This window comes from Sphaerodactylus townsendi, linkage group LG12 (genome assembly GCF_021028975.2).
Source record: "Sphaerodactylus townsendi isolate TG3544 linkage group LG12, MPM_Stown_v2.3, whole genome shotgun sequence".
NCBI lineage: Eukaryota > Metazoa > Chordata > Lepidosauria > Squamata > Sphaerodactylidae > Sphaerodactylus > Sphaerodactylus townsendi.
This window is the reverse complement of record NC_059436.1, coordinates 32,668,801-32,686,295: the sequence shown is the minus strand read 5'-3', so window position 1 is coordinate 32,686,295 and position 17,495 is coordinate 32,668,801. Positions and strand designations below refer to the sequence as shown.

At 40.6% G+C, this 17,495-nt stretch overlaps 1 protein-coding gene across 3 annotated transcripts in view; it reads right to left on the bottom strand.

Annotated features, from left to right (window-relative positions):
- The window catches only part of NEK6 (NIMA related kinase 6), an 80,199-nt gene that overhangs the window by 42,211 nt on the left and 20,493 nt on the right, over positions 1-17,495 (bottom strand). For all 3 annotated transcript variants that reach the window (XM_048513368.1, XM_048513365.1, XM_048513366.1), the window contains exon 2: positions 7,696-7,815. In XM_048513368.1, the coding sequence (XP_048369325.1) occupies positions 7,696-7,788 (93 nt within the window). In that variant the 5' untranslated portion in view covers positions 7,789-7,815. The remainder of the gene's footprint in view (positions 1-7,695; positions 7,816-17,495) is intronic.

Below are 17,495 nucleotides of genomic sequence, written 5' to 3'. Positions count from 1 at the left end.
TTTCTATGCTTTTAAAGTTCATATCTGAGTGACATTTATTACTAACTGATTTCACCTTTAGAAGACAACTGAAATGCTTTAAACTACACAATATAAATTACATATATGGTAAACAGTATGTTAACAGCAGTAGTTATTCTTTATAATCTGATGAGCTTTACATTTCCTCTTATGAGTAATACGGTGTTGAAAACTGAACTGGTTATGCTTTTGGTATTGATCCCAAAATGCCAAAGATACAATATAACAATACAAGAGAATACAACATAAAATCATTGTCATCACTCAGGCCCCTTCTGCACAACAAATGTATAATGGGTTGCAGTCATGATAAAGGAACCCATTTTCCTGTTTTCCCATTCACATGCATTCCGTGCAGGCAGCAACTGGAAGCCACGGAAACAATCCAGGCTGCTGTTGCACCTTGCACAGAGATGCTTCTCTCTATTTTTTAATTGTCCCCCAATACATGAGTAGCTACGCATGCAGGCTGAAATGAACCTCCACAGCCATACCGATGTCCCACAATATGACCAGCTGCACCTGTGTAGCTATGCAAGCCACAAAAAAAAATTTTTAAAGGAAAAGGGGCCTCTTTGCAACGGCTAGGCAATGGTGGGTTGCTTCTCCCTCACCATGGAGGACAGGGTGGAAGGGAGGGAAATCAAGTACCTCCTGCCCAAGTATGTAAGTAAATATGTAAATAAGTAAGTAGGTATGTATGTATGTTTTCCATTTTTATCCCACCAATCCTCAAAAGGGCTCGAGGTGGCTTACAAAATTATTAAAACACAATTATCTCAAACGTTTTAATGTTTTGCTTTAGTATTCACCGCCTTGGCAAACCTAAACTAGGTGGAAAGCAGGAACAGATTTGTTTTAAATACATACATATAAATAACTGATACTTACAACATACCCTTGTAGGAAAGGTTAGACTGAGAAGTAGTGATTGGCCCACTGAGTTTCATGGCCAAGTAAGGATTTGAACTTAACTTTCCAAGCCTTGTGCAACACTCTAATCATAATACGACACTTCTTACTGCTTTCTCGGGTCAATTACTTCAATTTTTAATATCATGTCAGCTGTAAGAACATTCCTGTTCTGCTAATACAAACCACATCATACAATATTTGACTTGCTTAATTTTTTTGTTATTTTTTCAGAGATCAGACAACACTTCTTAACATAGAGACTATGCATGATGGCCTAAATATGTTTCTCTCTCATCAAATACGATCTTTTCACCCAAGGCCACCCAAAGCTATGTCCACTCTTTTTTCTTTATATATAATAACTGTCAACTAATATTTGTTCCCTTAATTCTTCCCCATTTGGTAGCTGCCACCAGGAATATAATCTTTTTTTTAAAAAAAAACAACACCCTTTATCTCCCTTTGGTAATGTGTATGAGCTTATTAGGAAACTGGATGGCTTGCATGGTCCTAAGGAAAATAGGGTGGGATTCCAACGTTTCTTCAGAGTAAGAGTTTATTTATAACTGATAGATAACCTCAAGCTTTCAAGCAAAATAAAATAAAATTGAACTGAGGCAACAACACTTTGAGGTGTCAACATAAATTCATTCTTGACACTTTCTGACAGCTTCTCTCTCTCTCATAGTTCTCTCAGACTCTCTGTATTAATTTTGCCTAAGTTTACTGAAACTCTGATTGTCTGTGTACTCTCTGCTTTTCTGACTAACTCTCTCACTGAGCTTTGACGCTCACAGAGCTTTGACACTCAATGACTTCTCACTCAGAAACCCTAACACACTCACTAGAGTTTGCTCACACAGAGGCGGTTTCTGCAAGGGCTGAAAGCAATAGCTTCAGCCTGGTAAAACACCGTTTTGGCGGGGACCCTTCGAACAGGCGCTGCTGTCAAATCGATGCAGCAGCACTTTGTGCCCGCCAAAACGGTGTATTCAAAACTCGCTTGGGGAGCGAGTTTTCCTGCAAACGCTGGCTTCCATCCGCTGCCATGCGAACGGCAGCGGGTGGAAGCCGGCGTTTTCCCCTACCTGGCCCCAAACGCCTCCTTACCTTCTGCTGGCAGCCGCGTCGCTCTATCGTCGCTCTGAGGAGGGAAGGGGACAAGCTCCCTGGTCTTCGGTGCTTCAGCCATCGCTGTGGCCATGGGGGCGTGTCCCATTCCCTCCTCAGAGCGACGATACAGCGACGCAGCTGCCAGCAGAAGGTAGGGAGGCGTTTGGGGCCGAGGAGGGGAGGGGAATACGCGGCTGTGTGGAGTTTGCTCCAACAGCTGCGCATCCCATGGGGTTGTTTGTGCGAACGGCCCTAGAGTCTGCATTGGCATGATTAATGCCGATGCAGGCTCTCTCCCTTGGCTGTGCAGAAACAGCCAGAGCTTTTATTCATTTGGACTTTTCACTCAGAAGCCCTAACATATTCTGCCATGCTCACACAGACCTTTAATTCTTTCTGCCTAGAGTTTTGACACTCCCATTTCTTTCATTCTGAAATCTTGTCACCACAGACCTCCCACATCAACACTCTAGAATCAACCAATCATATTGCGCTCTCACCCACCTCACCCCCCCATTTCTCTTTCCAACTTAGCTCTCAGTTTAAAGTCACACACACACACTTATCATTATAGCAACTGACCTCCTTTGTCAGCCCAGTAATGTGACTCCAACCTGTACATTGTATGGTATGATGTTCCCATGCTGAACAGGACAAATTCCATAGCATGAATGTACTAGACTTTATGAATTGTTTTTGCTTACTACATGAGTTCCAATGGTGACGTCTGTAGGATGTGTTTTCTTTTTAATTTGATGTGGCTGCATAAGTCCTAGAGCTTTCATTCATGATGACCAAAGATTATTACTCATCAATGCACAACAGCACACAATCCTCAACTAATTCAGTAGTATAAACAGAGATCTCTTGAAATTACAACTGATCTTCAGATTACAGAGATCACTTCCCCTGGAGAAAATGGCTGCTCGGGAGGGTGGACTCAATGGCATTACACCCTGCTCAGATCCATCCTTTATCCAAATCTTACTTTCCCCAGGTTCAGCCCCCAAATCTCCACGAATTTTCCAATCTGGCGGTTCATCCCCTTATGGACAGACCAACAGTTCCACAACAGAGAACAAGCAAATCGATCCAAAAGCAGTACAACAGCTGAAACAAATTCTGCACAAAGGAACTTTCAGTACCCTCATAGTAATATGCAAACCAAAGAAAGGAGAACTGCTAGGTGCCTTCAGAAACAATATTTACTAGGTCACTGTTTAAACTGTGCTTAAGATAACAATAACCAAAATGTTGTTTTGCACCTTTGTAAGCATCTGAGAAATGTATTGTCGAAGGCTTTCACGGCCGGAATCACTGGGGTGTTGTGTGGTTTCCGGGCTGTATGGCTGTGTTCTAGCAGCATTCTCTCCTGACGTTTCACCTGCATCTGTGGCTGGCATCTTCAGAGGATCTGATAGTTGGAAAGGAAAGCAAGTGGAGTATATATACCTGTAAGTAAAAGTCAATAGGTGAGGGCATCTGAATAGGAGTGGCCTGGCAACTGAGTAACAATGAAGTGTAGCATGTGAGTAACAATGGAGATAGCAAGGTCAATAGGTGAGGCATCTGAGGGAACAAAGGCCAGACTACTTCTAAAGGGAACAAAGGCCAGACTATGTCACCTATTGACCTTTACTCACAGGTATATATACTCCACTTGCTTTCCTTTCCAACTATCAGATCCTCTGAAGATGCCAGCCACAGATGCAGGCGAAACGTCAGGAGAGAATGCTGCTAGAACACGGCCATACAGCCCGGAAACAACACAGCACCCCATCTGCGAAATGGCTTGATAGAAGAAACAGAGCTAGATTAATGGAGAGCAGAGATAATAAAATGCAATCTTCTACAATATCATTAGGAATAGCAAGAAATGTGGATTGCCAACCTTAAGCAAGGGAATATTTCCTCTCTTTTACACTAATAAAATGCTGGTATGACAACTTTTTGTATAGCACAAGTAACTGAAATGTGCATATATACAGAATCATAAAATCAATTAACAATATTGTTATTATCTCAATTTAAATACTGTTTTATATTGGTTTATCATTTTTAGCCCAACCTTCTCTAAACAAATTTCAAACTTCAAACTTCAATCCACACAGAAAATGTCATAAAACTGATCACAAAAACTTCTACTGAATCAAGGTAAGAAACAATAAGTTCATCAACCCAGAACAACAAAGCCAAATTACACTTCTGTCAAAAATCCAGAAAAGTGCCCATATTCCAGACAGAACTTCCTTCATTGCTCAACTCTTGGTACAGCTAGGAACTGTCTCTTGATTTCCACTCTAAATCCACATCATTATACTTCAAACACATCCTTTACTGTCCCTCACTTATGAGCTCTTCCAATACTTTCTCGTTCTTCTCTTCCCCTCTCATAATGAGAACGTTCAAGATGTAGAAGAACTGATACTTATCTTCTCTCTTCAATCTTTTCTATGAGAGGAATTGTCCTAAATTTGTCAAGCCTCCCTGGAGGACACACTGTACAGACTCTTAAGGATCTTGATTACTATTTGCTGAATAATCCCAGCTTCATTTTTTGCCTCAAGAGTTTAGAGATAGCCACAACACATAAACAAAGAACATGGGGAAGCAAGTATATTCACAAATAGTCACAGTTGACAACAAAACATCCTGATGTCAGGCCACCAGGAGAATAGAGTTATTATCTTCTAATTAAAGTTAACCATGCCATTTCAAATTCCAACATGTGCTCTAAAGATGCTATGAATATATCTGCTGCATAGGAATACTTCCGAATCTTGTTCATGGAATAATTACAGGGGCTCTATCCTGCCAAATGAGACTGTAATTAACCCTAATTGCTCAAAACGTAACTTGGCTAATTCAAGGAGATCAATTATTATTAAATGACTTAATATGACAAATTACTGCATTAGGGGAGGGAGGCTGACTTCCACACAGGGTATTTCAAAGTATCGCTGTGCACCATGTGTTCACAGGCAACTCACTGCTTTTATAAATCTAATAGCAGTGCTTCACTTCTGCTCTTTTAATGAATTAGCTCAGCAAATAATGCCTCGGTTCCCAGGCTGAACATTACTGGTTTCAAGAGACCAAAACCTTTATCCGATACAATGCCAGATTTACCTATATGCTTGGCAGCCTGAATCCTTAGGCCTCAACATCTAGGGGACCTTTGGCCAAGATATATAATATTTTTGACAAATTCCAGCTTATTCCACAAAATGTTTACAAAGTTTTCTTATAGCAAAAGTTTTTCACAATGTTAATTTTAACATTTTTTTTCAGTCACTATAGCATTTAACAATAATTTATTTATTATTTATTTATTAATTCGGCTTTTATACCGCCCGATCCCCGAAGGGAATGTCCTTTAGCGGAGGAATTGTGAATTGCAGAATTTCAAACAACTGTCATCATCTTCGGATTTATTCAATTTTGTTTATGACACTATTCCATTTTCCTTTAGTTGTGAGGGTGAGGTGCCTCACAAGTGGAATAGCCTAGGCCCTCTCATCTAAATCCAGCACAGATCGGATACAACCATACCTGATAAATCTGGCCAAATTTTTTAGGTATTGCTCTTTCGATTAGGATATTTCAGCATACAAAAACATTTTTTTTCTTTACACACAAACAAACAGTTGCATCTAGTGCACTGTGGAAAAGAGAAAAGCTGGAACTAAAGGCTAGGTGAAATGCTTATGGAGGAACAGTTGACTAGCACCTCCTAGTTAACAGATAATAATGTAGAAACAAAGTTCTCTTTAGTGACAAGTGCTCCAGTGATTAAGAAGCCACAAACTTGGCCTAAAAACAGATAACATCACTAGATACATATTTGTGCATTCTAGCTTCTTAGATGATGCCAGTCCCAGTGCTGGTCTTGTCCAAATGTTAATGGCTATGTTCATGAAGGAAGATGACAGGCCCTGATCTGAGACATGCAGAACCTTCATTCTTATCAGTTGTTCTGAGTACAACTTTGAAGTGCTCAGTGGGGGATACTGGAGATGGCATCGAGGCACACTCAGATTTGACATCAGAACCCTGATCAAAGCCTTTGTTCAAATCCAACAGCAAATATTCAGCAGATATCTCACAGTAGTGCTCTCTCAACATCACTGGGCACTTGCTGGAACTGACAGCTTGAAGTGTCACTGGGAATGCATAAGGTGGGTAAGCTCACTGTTGCTCCCAGTGAGGCATATATATGAGAGGGTAAGGGTACCAAGGGTCCTGGGGTGGGAACTAAGACAAAGCATGATGGGCAGTCATCCTTGGGGAGGTGGGTGCAGGGACCTCAAAAACGTCACCCTCAGAGGATTACGGTGGTTCTGGAGGTCTTGGTGGTGGAGACAGCACCTGAGGGTGAGCAACTATACTCTGTTCCACCCAAAGATGACAGAAGATCGTATATTCCTCCATCACAGAACAAAGAATGCCAGACCTTCTTTGTTGTAGAATGCTCCACCTGGGTCTTAGTACCTATTACATTCCCTGCTTATTCCCTCATCATATGCACAGTAATGTGTAAAAACAGTGCAACTTTTGAAAAGATAGATTAAAATTTCCCCTGCTAGTTTTTATTTTAATAACAAGCTCTAGACTTATAGTGTATGTTTGTTAAAATACAAATATCTCCTTTGACCTCTCTTCGACATATTATGGTCACCTAAAATAACATGGTAACTACGGGCATGAAGTGTTCAATCTGATTGCAGAACAATAAGTGTATCACTGTATCTTTGAGAAAAGCCCCTCTTTCCCTTTTTATAATTTGCGGCCTTTTACATCTTGGGCCTTTCCGTTCCCTCCTCAGAGGGACTTTTAGATTGCCGGATGCAATGTTTTGTCCGCTGTTTTAAATGGTTTTAATGTGAAATTTAGAGCCCTAATTTTATTATATTATATGTATTTATTGAATGTGCTCTTCTTGTTATTTTAGATTATATCAGTTGTTGTACACCGCCCAGAGCTCTCCGGGGGTGGGCGGTATAGAAGTCAAATGAATGAATGAATGAATGAATGAATGAATGAATGAATGAATGAATGAATGAATGAATGAATGAATGAATGAATGAATGAAAATATTTAAACCAGGAATCCCAAGCATGGTACGTATGGATGCTATAGTGCCCACCAATACATTTCCTGGCACCCACCAACATTTTCTAGGCAGTACCGCCCTTCGGGGATCGGGCGGTATATAAATTTAAGAAATAAATAAAGAAATAAAGAAATAAAGTAGGCAGGGCCTGTGGGGATCTTGATCTGCAGGATTTCTGATTGGTCAGTGGAGGTCTGGCTGTCTAGGCAAATTAAAATACCTTTATTTTAGCTGCAGATACAATCAAAGTGTTGGTTTTACACCCTCTCATGCCTTTTTCTAGTGTATTTTTAAAAATTAATCATTTTCTTCCCTACACTTGGGTTTCCTCTCCTTGTGTGGTTCCACCTCCTGTGGCAGCTATTTTCTGTTTGGTTCCAGCTCATCTGGCAGCCATTTTGTCATTGTGTACCCCACCCTGTATCAGAATCCTAAAGATGCTCACAGGCTCCAAAAAAGATGGAAACAACTGATGTAAATAAATGTGGTTCAGACAATTTCTTAATTTTCCAGAAAGGGTGGTGGCTGCTTACCTGAGTATCATGCTGGTATTCTTGACTTGCCACTTTACAGAGTGGATTATTCTGGTCCCCTAGATGATTTGGATGATTGTGTTGTCCTTCCATAGTAACATGCCACTCTTTGCCTACAACCTGTGTTGGAACAATAATACAATTGTGTTAAAGTGACTGAGCACACAAAAAGACTGGAAGAAAGATACTTCCTTCTTTATTATGGCAGATGTCAGTGAGACCTTTTCTTTATTCTTTATTATGGCAGATGTCTGTAGGAGACCTTTTCACTGACAACCTCAGGCAGAAGTATGACATAGCCTCCACACTCTACAAGAACATTAGATTCCTTAAATGGGCAGGCAAAAGTCAATCTTGCCACACACACACATACACCCTCCTTTTTGTGGCAGTTGTGGCAGCCAGACTTTCTGTTTGTGGGTTTACTAGAGGTAGCTGTTGGGCCACTGTGTGAACTGAATGCTAGATTAGACAGGGCTTTGGTCTGATCCAGCATAGCTCTTCTTATGGTATTAGGGTTCCCACTGGGGATGAAGTAAGGGTATAAATGAAATAAGTAAATAAATATAAATAAAATTATGATAGCCTGGGCATATAACACTCTTGTGGAGATATGCAGCATAAGGAAATAAGGAGCTGAAACAGGTAATTTCCTCACACAAGGATCGTGGATGGTCTCCACCTCCCACTCAATAGTACCTTCCCAGTATTGCAAGGCCTGCATGGAGTAAGAGCCACCTAGGTTGGTGACTGCAGCAGAGGAAGAAGGGAATTAAAACACTCTTTTCTCCCTTTTCTTTCAGCAGGAAAGATCTGCAGGCATCAGCATCTTCTGCAGACAGATGGCTGGATACAACCCAAGGTAACTAGGACTGAGCCGCTGCCAGTCACTATCAGCAGCTGTTTGCATGGAACAAGCAACAGTCTCCAGGAAGACAGAGGCTGATTTACTTCACAGTTGTATTGAATATTGCCTAATTTATCCATATAAGCAGACAAATGAACTTCATGACATTCGAGGCATGGCAACAGGAGAGGAAGGCATGATTAGCAGGACTGATTTCAACGCAAAACATCCACATTCTGCTATCATAAAAGTTTACCACTGCTCCATTGCTCTATAAAACCCTTTTCTTTGTTAGTTTAAAAATGTAATACTCTACTTTAATGTGCTTTAATGTACTTTAATTATTCAATATACTAAACAATGACAATGTATGCAAATTCCTGACCCACTGACAATAAGAATAAGAACTGCTTCAAGAAGCTCACCATCCTAGTGGATGATGAGAATTTCAGAAATAGTCTGTGAAATATACATCACTTTATATATGAAGCAATGGAAAAAATTTAAAATATTTTAAAACAAAAGCACATACTGAACAAATTCTTCCTTCACTCATTTCTACAAAGGAAGGTAAATATCCTGCAAGAATGTTGAAAACTACGATGAGCTCCTGAAGAAGTATCCTGATAAGTGAGATACCACCTTGGATGACAACTTGTGCTGTGGTTGGCCCCTTGCTACCTGGGAAGCCAATAAGGGGGTGGCCGTACCAGCGTGGCTAGATGTGAGGGATCGTGAAGACATCCTTGAAGCAGGAGGGGGACCCCGCAGGCCACAAGGGGATGGCAGAGGTAGGGAGGTGTTGGGGTGTGGGTGTGGACAAAGACCTCTGCCACTGATAACAGGCAGATTGGGGGGAGTTGTCAAGTCAGAGGTCATGGGGTCATCAAGAGGCCATGCAACAGCCTCTGTTGCAGGGGATGGCAACCCTCCTGACTGAGAAGCTAGACAGGGTAACAAGACATCAGCTGTCCTAGCAGACCAGATTGCAATTATAGAGCAAACAAGGCTGAAGAGGCTGGGTCAGCGGTACCAGTGCTACTGACCTGGCAACCAAGGCACCCACAATGAGCCACAGAAAAAACCAACAGCTGATGCCAGCATCCAGTGGTCAGTCCATAATCCTGAGTACAGATGTGTGTTGGACTCATGGAGCAAAGTTCACCTTCCAGGCCCTTATATCTCAACCGTGGGTACCCAGGTCACATCCAAATTCCTAACTGTTGTGCATCTGGGCAGCATCCCAAGCTGCACACCTTATCGGCTGCAAGTGTTGTGCATAGGGACCGGTGCTTTTGTAGGGTCCTGTTATTGGGTGCTGCTGTGGGGGGCTTGCCTGCCTTCCACCCCCACTCTATTGGCCAGCCACTTGATCAGCTTCCAGAGCAGTTAGATTCCAGCACTTCCTCCCACCACAGAGTCTTCCGATAAGCTGAAAGGCCTATTGCCAAAAGAATGGGCTGAACAGCAGAGGACCACCTCTGCAATAGATAAAGAAGTATATAAATGGAAGCAAGGCTTAGAATTCCAGCCACTATTGCCACAAATTTTGAAAACATGGGGGGGAAATTATTTCCAGACATTTTCTAGAAAAAAGCCCAGACATTTGGGGAAACATTAAATTATGCAATACTTACTTATGAAGTCTAAAGTTATTTTACTGCTTTAACAATACAAAATGCATCATTTAGTACTTACCATAATCTAATTTTATAGACGGCAGATTTATGTAACTTTGAAGTATAAATGACAAGCAAAACTGCAAATAAACCCAATACTTAGGAGAAGAATACATCAAACTGCTGTGCCCTATGCCAACTTGTATGCACACGTATAAATGATGAAAAACAGATCAAATATTACAGTAAACAAAACAAAGTGTAAAATTTAGATAGAAAATCTTATTCAGTTACAGTAAGACTAACAGCATTTTTGGATATTGAGTTAAATTTTGTATCACTGAACTATTCAAAACGTATTATCATACATATTTTAGTATATTAATTATGGACAAAATTGGTCTCAATAAATATTTATTAGATATAACCTGGAAAATACTGCATATGTCCACAGAAAACACAACAATTATTACGTAACAACACTGAAATTTACTTCAAGAGTGGTTTTTTCCCCTATTCTCCCAAATTAAGAAGAATCCACACAGGATGAATAAAACAGTGGGCCTTTGCATATCCACGTAGGAGCAAGAAATCTAATGAAAGCAATCCAATGAAACTGTATGAAGCAATCCAATAAACGCTTACTCCATCTACAAACAAGCGATGTGACGGTCTATGCATATCACTACGTATTTCTTGTTTTACCCATTCAGTAGAATGATGTCATGTTTACTTTCTTCCTGACCCATTCTGCCTCAGTATTGTATGAGGGCACATGCCAACATTCTGAGTCAATGAATTGCACTGTGGCTGCAGGAAATGTGTTTGTCAAAATAGGGGCACATCCAGTGTTGATAACAAATGAGGCTCTGATAGCCTTAACTCTTTAGTGAACAGCACCAGGCTAGGCTGTCTCTATGAACTGACAGCTCAGAAAAATATATCACAGGCAGAAAGGAAGCAGACAACAAATTGAAGCCTAATAAACAAAGCTTAACTTGCACTGGTTTTCTGTGGCCTTTAAAGATCATCATTATCCACATAGTTAGATGTTGTGCCTCTATGGGTTTTTTTTCTTGGTATTCTCATAGATCGGTTTTTAAAAACAAGTTTTCCAAATCCAACATAGGTGCAAAGTTATTTCAAAAAGGTTACAGGGATTATGCAATCTTTTTGGAATATGTAATTCCCACTCGATAAGAGACACCAAATGGTATGCTTCAGTTGTCAAGTAAAACTACTTTTTCCCCAGTTTCAGTGACCCCCTCAAAGCCGCCACACAATGACCCACCATTTGCAAGTAGCAATGCTCAAGCAGAAACAAATTCTCTTCTAAAATTAAGAAATCAGATCAGCCAGCAAAACATGTAAGCTCGCTCACAATGACAGCGTGTAGGCAACAGACAGCAATTTGCCATGATTCTGCAAAGCCACAACAAGTATATAGGGTTGGCTACCAGTAGTAGAATATAGATTCCTTTGAAACGTGGTATTGGAAGATACCGGACTGCCAAAAAGACAAATAAGTGGGTAATAGATCAATTCAAGCTTAAACTGTCCCCAGAAGCTAAAGTGACTAAACTGAGGCTTTTGTACTTTGATCACATTAGGAGAGGACAAGAGTCACTGGAAAAGTTAATTATGCTAGGAAAGATTGAAGGCAGCAGGAAAAGAGGAAAACCCAATGTGACAAAGGAAGTCATGGATCTTGGTTTGCAAGACCTGAGAAAGGCTGTTAATGACAGAATCATAGTTGGAAGAGACCCCAAGGGCCATCAAGTCCAACCCCCTGCAATGAAGGAACACGCAATCAAAGCACTCCTGACAGATGGCCATCCAGCCTCTGTTTAAAAACCTCCAAAGAAGGAGACTCCACCATACTCCGAGGTAGTGCATTCCACTGTCAAACAGCCCATACTGTCAGGACATTTTTCCTGATGTTTAGGTGGAATCTCTTTTCCTTCACCTTAAACCCATTACTCCTATTTAATCAATGCTCTTTGACAGAGCTCTACCCTTTTCCATCAAAAGATTTAAGAGCAACTATTTGTGGTTCAGAGGAAATGAGAGAAGCGTGTTCGGCTGTTGAAAATAGTCCCTAATGTTAACAAGCATTAAAGAATATTTTTAAGTGCAGCATTCATACTATTAAACATAGCAATATAATAAGATAGCATTTATAATGCATTGGACAACTATCAGCAAGACTTGCCTTTGCTCTCATCATTTTCTGCCCAGTTCAGGCACTTCCATGCTGCTGCAGCCATTTGGAGAATGTTCCCAGGAATTTACTCTGCTTGTACCTCATCCAATGGCCATTTCACTCTAAAAAGTTGATGAATAAAGTTTGTGTTCCTTGCCAAACCACACACGTGTGGTTTTTTCTTTTACTATTTTTTTTTTAAAATCTGTTTTAAAGGAGCAATCTTTGAAGCTTCGCAGAGTGTATATTAGAATAGCAGCCACTCGGGAGAGCTGGTCTACCTCCTATTAAGACGTATTGGGTAGACCTCTGCAAAGGCCATTATTTTTCAATAGCAGCAGGATGTAGCTTCCTGAACCGGACAGAAAATGGCAGGCACAATTATAGAAAAAGGAAAGACTTGCTGACAGTCGTTGGATGCATTATAAATGCTATTTTACCAAATTGCCATGTTTAATAGTACACAGAATTATGGTTTTGATGAAGACTGCTCTTTAAAAAGATTCTTTAATACTCATAAACATTCAAAGGGTGAGGACAGAACTGGGTAGACACCAGGACCACTGCAAAGCATTCTACTACAAAGAAGGTCAAGGAAGAAGTAGCAGATTAATTCTCAAATCTCCCAAGGTCTTTTGGTGGGAAAGGGTATAGACAAATCTTTGAAATGTTCAGGATCCAGGAACAAACTCCTTAAGTGCTTCAGTGACAAGGCATGGGGGATTTTTCCAACCATACTGATCAACCTGAATAGTGAGTATAAATCAAGCCAGCAGCCGTCTTTTATTGTACGTTGTTCTAAATGAAGAAATGGAGAGGTGTGACATTTCCCAGAACTCTCCTTCCCAGAACTGAACTTGCTTGTTCTGCTTTCCTAAACATTTGCAGGTGGGGACTTACCTGGAAATTGTTTACTTGTTCCTGAACCAGAAGGAAGCCCATTTATAACAGCACAGGAAAAAACGGCCTCTTGATATTTAGTTCATTCTACTAAGATTTGCCCAATCCAAAGGAAAGGGAAGGGGGGGTGTCTCTCATTACCAAATTTAAAACTGTATTTTGAAGCTGCTTGTTTAGTATGGATAAGGGAAAGAGTGATTTTGAAGAATAGTAGACTCCTGGATCTGGAGGGACACGATAAAAGATTTGGCTGGCATGGATGCTTGAAGTGTGACAAGGGGAAATACACAAAGATTTTTCTAAGGAGGACCTTACTGTGGATATGGTTGAAATAGAAGAGATATGTTGCAGAGGTTGCTCCTTTCTGGTTGTCTCCAAATGAAGCGTTTGCCAGACAAGAAGTTAATATGTAAGAAAAATGGTCTACATACAGAGAATTGTTGATTTTTCAAGATAATAAATGTGAACTAAAACCTAAGAACGATTTAAAAGAAATAATTAAAAATTGGTTTCATTATTAGTAACTGTTAGAAACGTTTAAAGATGATAATAAGAAAGCCGGTTTCAATCCACAAGTTACAGTTTTTGAATGTAACATGACGGCAAATTTATTACCAGAATGTATAAGATGCTATTACAATATGTTACAGAAGATGAAGTGGTCAAATCTGTAATGATTAAATGGTCTAGAAATGTTGGTCATGATATTTTGATGAAACAGTGGGAGAGTCTGTGGGAATAAAGATTTAAAATTTACAGCATGTAACAATTTGAAAGAAAATTGTTACAAAATGATGTATAGATGGTATTTAACACCAAAAAATTTGGCAAAGATATATAAGAGTGAGTCAAATAGATGCTGGAAGTGTCAACAGCAAGAGGAGTCCTTTTCATAAGTGGAGGACATGTAAAGAGGCTATGACTTTTTGGGATATGATACTCAAGGAACATGCAAAAAAAAATGGCAATAAGAATTTTGGGGGAAAAAACCTGAAGCCTTTCTGTTGCAAAAAAAAATGGGTGAAGACTGTCCTACATAGAGAACTTTGTGAGCCTAATCCAGATTCTCTCCACTGGTACAGTAGCCTATATCAGTGATGGCGAACCTATGGCACGGGTGCCAGAGGTGGCACTTGGAGCCCTCTCTGTGGGCACGCGCACAGAGTTCGTCATGTGGGGGGCAGAAAATCACCCACACACAGACACACATTTAGGCTGGCTTGGGCCACTGAGCGCGACATACGTGCGCTGCGGTGAGCAGGGAGGACTCGGCTGGCAGACCTGGTGCCTGTGCTCCAGGTGGCTGCTGCCCAAGGGGCGGACGCAGAGGAGGCAGAGATGCTAGAGAGGCACAGAACAGTGCGTGCGGGACTTGCTGGAGGCTAGAGCAGGCTGGCCCCTGCTTGAGCGGGTGGGGCGGAGGAAGAGGGAGCCAACCGTTTTTTTCTAAACTAAAACCTCAGCATTCAGGTTAAATTGCCCTGTTGGCACTTTGCGATAAATAAGTGGGGTTTGGGTTGCAATTTGGGCACTTGGCCTCAAAAAGGTTCGCCATCACTGGCCTATATGATGCACCCTGATGCCTAAAATCTACTCCCTTTCCAAATCAGCCTCATTAACAGTCCTGATCAGCTTAATTGGAAATAAGAATGTATCTTTGGACAGCTAGCTCACAGCCACAGATCAGCTTATTCTTCCAGTATTCTAATAACGAATACTTCTGGAACAGACAGCACAGAGGCAAGTACTGTGTCCACCCAGTACCTGTTTTCCTATGCCAACACACCTATCTCCCTGTTAAGTATATCCAGCTGCTTTCCATATGGTTGGCACTCCCTTCTTTCTGCTGCACACAGAGTCGTAAAAAAGTAGAAAAGTGAAGCATGCAGATTCCTTTTTAAAATTAGGTTTCAATAATATACAATACAAAATATTTCATTTGGGGGCAGACATTAGCAAGTTTCCTTTTGACCTTTTCAACATTAATACATTGGAAAGTTCTTACTATACCTATAAAAAGAAGGAGCTGTAATAAAACTCCCTTTTGGAGAAGAAAAGGCAAAGCCACCCCCCTTATCCATTCCTCCTCCTCACCATCTGTGTCTTAAACATACAAAATAGCCCTTGTAGGAGTGGATTCCCTTTAGAGACAGAGTCATCACTTCAGACTTACTTTTGAGTACTTGAAGCTTTAATTAAGCATCTAACTTTGGGACAAGGCATAGCTGGACATTTCATGACATGGCAAACCAGAGATCATATAAACATTCAAAGACAATTTAGCAATCTTCTGGAATTAAGGATGCAAAACTAAGTTTCACCTACGGGAGTCTTGCTTTGGGGTTCCTCAACTGCTTAAGGGAAAAGAATAATCCCAGCTGATTAAGTGACACATCTTCCTTTTAGTTGCACAAGAGAGACGCTTCCCAGTCCTCCCTGTATAAAGGGGAACAGCTTCTATAAATACTTCAGAACAGCCCACGACTTAAACTGAAGCCAGCAAAATAAGTTGCCAGTCACCTAGGCATCTTCTGTGGGGGCTGCACTGCCACATTAGCTACACAACCAAATTTTCCACCATTACTACCATCAAGGTATACTAATGAACTTCTGCTACTACCACAACCCACCCTTTTTCTGTATTCAACAGAAGGTGTATACAAATGAGGACACTAGTACAAAACTTCACTATTAGGCTTTGCCACACAGAAATTAAGGACAGTTCATGGAAATAAAGGTGGTTTTCTTGCAATTCTGTTCAGGAAAGATATGGGTCTTACCTAATGGGAAATTCTTACAGAAACTCCATGTACACAACCTCATATGAGTTCCACTGAAATGGAGGGCCTTATTTCCACAAAAAATGTGTTTGGGATTGAGGTGAAAATAAGTAAAAGGAGAGCATAACTTCTATTTACTTAAGCCTCCATGAAATAACGAATGAATGCAAACTATTTTACAAACTAAGCACCAAAATGACACTGCTTTCCTCTACCCCCCCCCCCGCCCAATAATGTTCTCTCTCTCCCCGACTAATAAAATAAATCTGTCAAGATGCTATACAAGATTACCGATATATTTAAATGATAGTCTTGGCTCATGATTACATTCTCTCCTGGCTCAGTATGTGTGTGACGAGGCAGCAGCCATATCCTGGGAGAGTATTATTTCCAAGTGACTTTTATTGTCCATTATCTTACAGCACTTATGCCACAGCCATGATGTCTTGTAGGAATATTTCACAACAGAAATATCTTTGTCGTTAGTATTCTCACTGCAATTTAGTCAGATCAACCTTTAAATCTCATCCATCATACTGAAGAGCTTTGGCAAAGCAAGCAACGGTAATAGAGGCTTCCTTGTAGAACCTAATTACCAGCTACGTTAAACAGCATCACCTCCCTTTCCTTTCTGTAAAACAAGCAAACAGGAAAATATTCAAGCAGCCTTTGGGTTCTCGCGCTCTCACTTTTTCTGGGCGCAAGTACATAACCAGTTTACCACAAGACTGACACTGTCTGACACATGACAAATATTCTTGAGCCTAACAATTAAGCTTGTGACAGCAATTTCAAAAAAAGGAGCATTTACTATCAATTCCTGACAAGTTTTAACTCCCTCACTTGCCTTTCTCAGGAATCAGTTGACTTGAAATTACCATAAGCAGCACAGTTTAACATGAAAAGGCACACAAAAATATGACAGTCTGTAACATATACCTTAAGTATATGCTTAAAGGGGTGATGGAAGAGCAACTTCTATATGACGCATAAGAAAATTGTGTAAGAAATTTGCAGTTCAAGGAGATTACTTAAGAATGTACTTTACAAACCAAAGACTGACCTTCAACTGACTCTTCTTGGAACATGTTTTTTTTCTTCTGCCCCCAAGAAAACTCATCAGCTAATTGATTATAACAAGCATTGGGGGGTAAGTTTGCAGGCTTTTAATTTTTGCATTCCCAAAATGCAGAACCCCCTTCCTTTCCAAGGACAACTTAGATTAGATTACTGTAATGAATTCTACAAGGGGATGGCTTTGGAAACTTTCTGGAAAACTACTGCTGGAACAGAAGTCTGAAAGCATAATGTTGTCTAGAGTGAGCCATGGGGGCCACAACCCTAGGCTTGTCTCCCCATTTCCAGATCCAATTAAGTATGCTGGTACTGACCTTTAAAGCCCTATACAGTTTGAGGCCAATATACCTTAAGGACTGTCTTTCCTGGTCTGT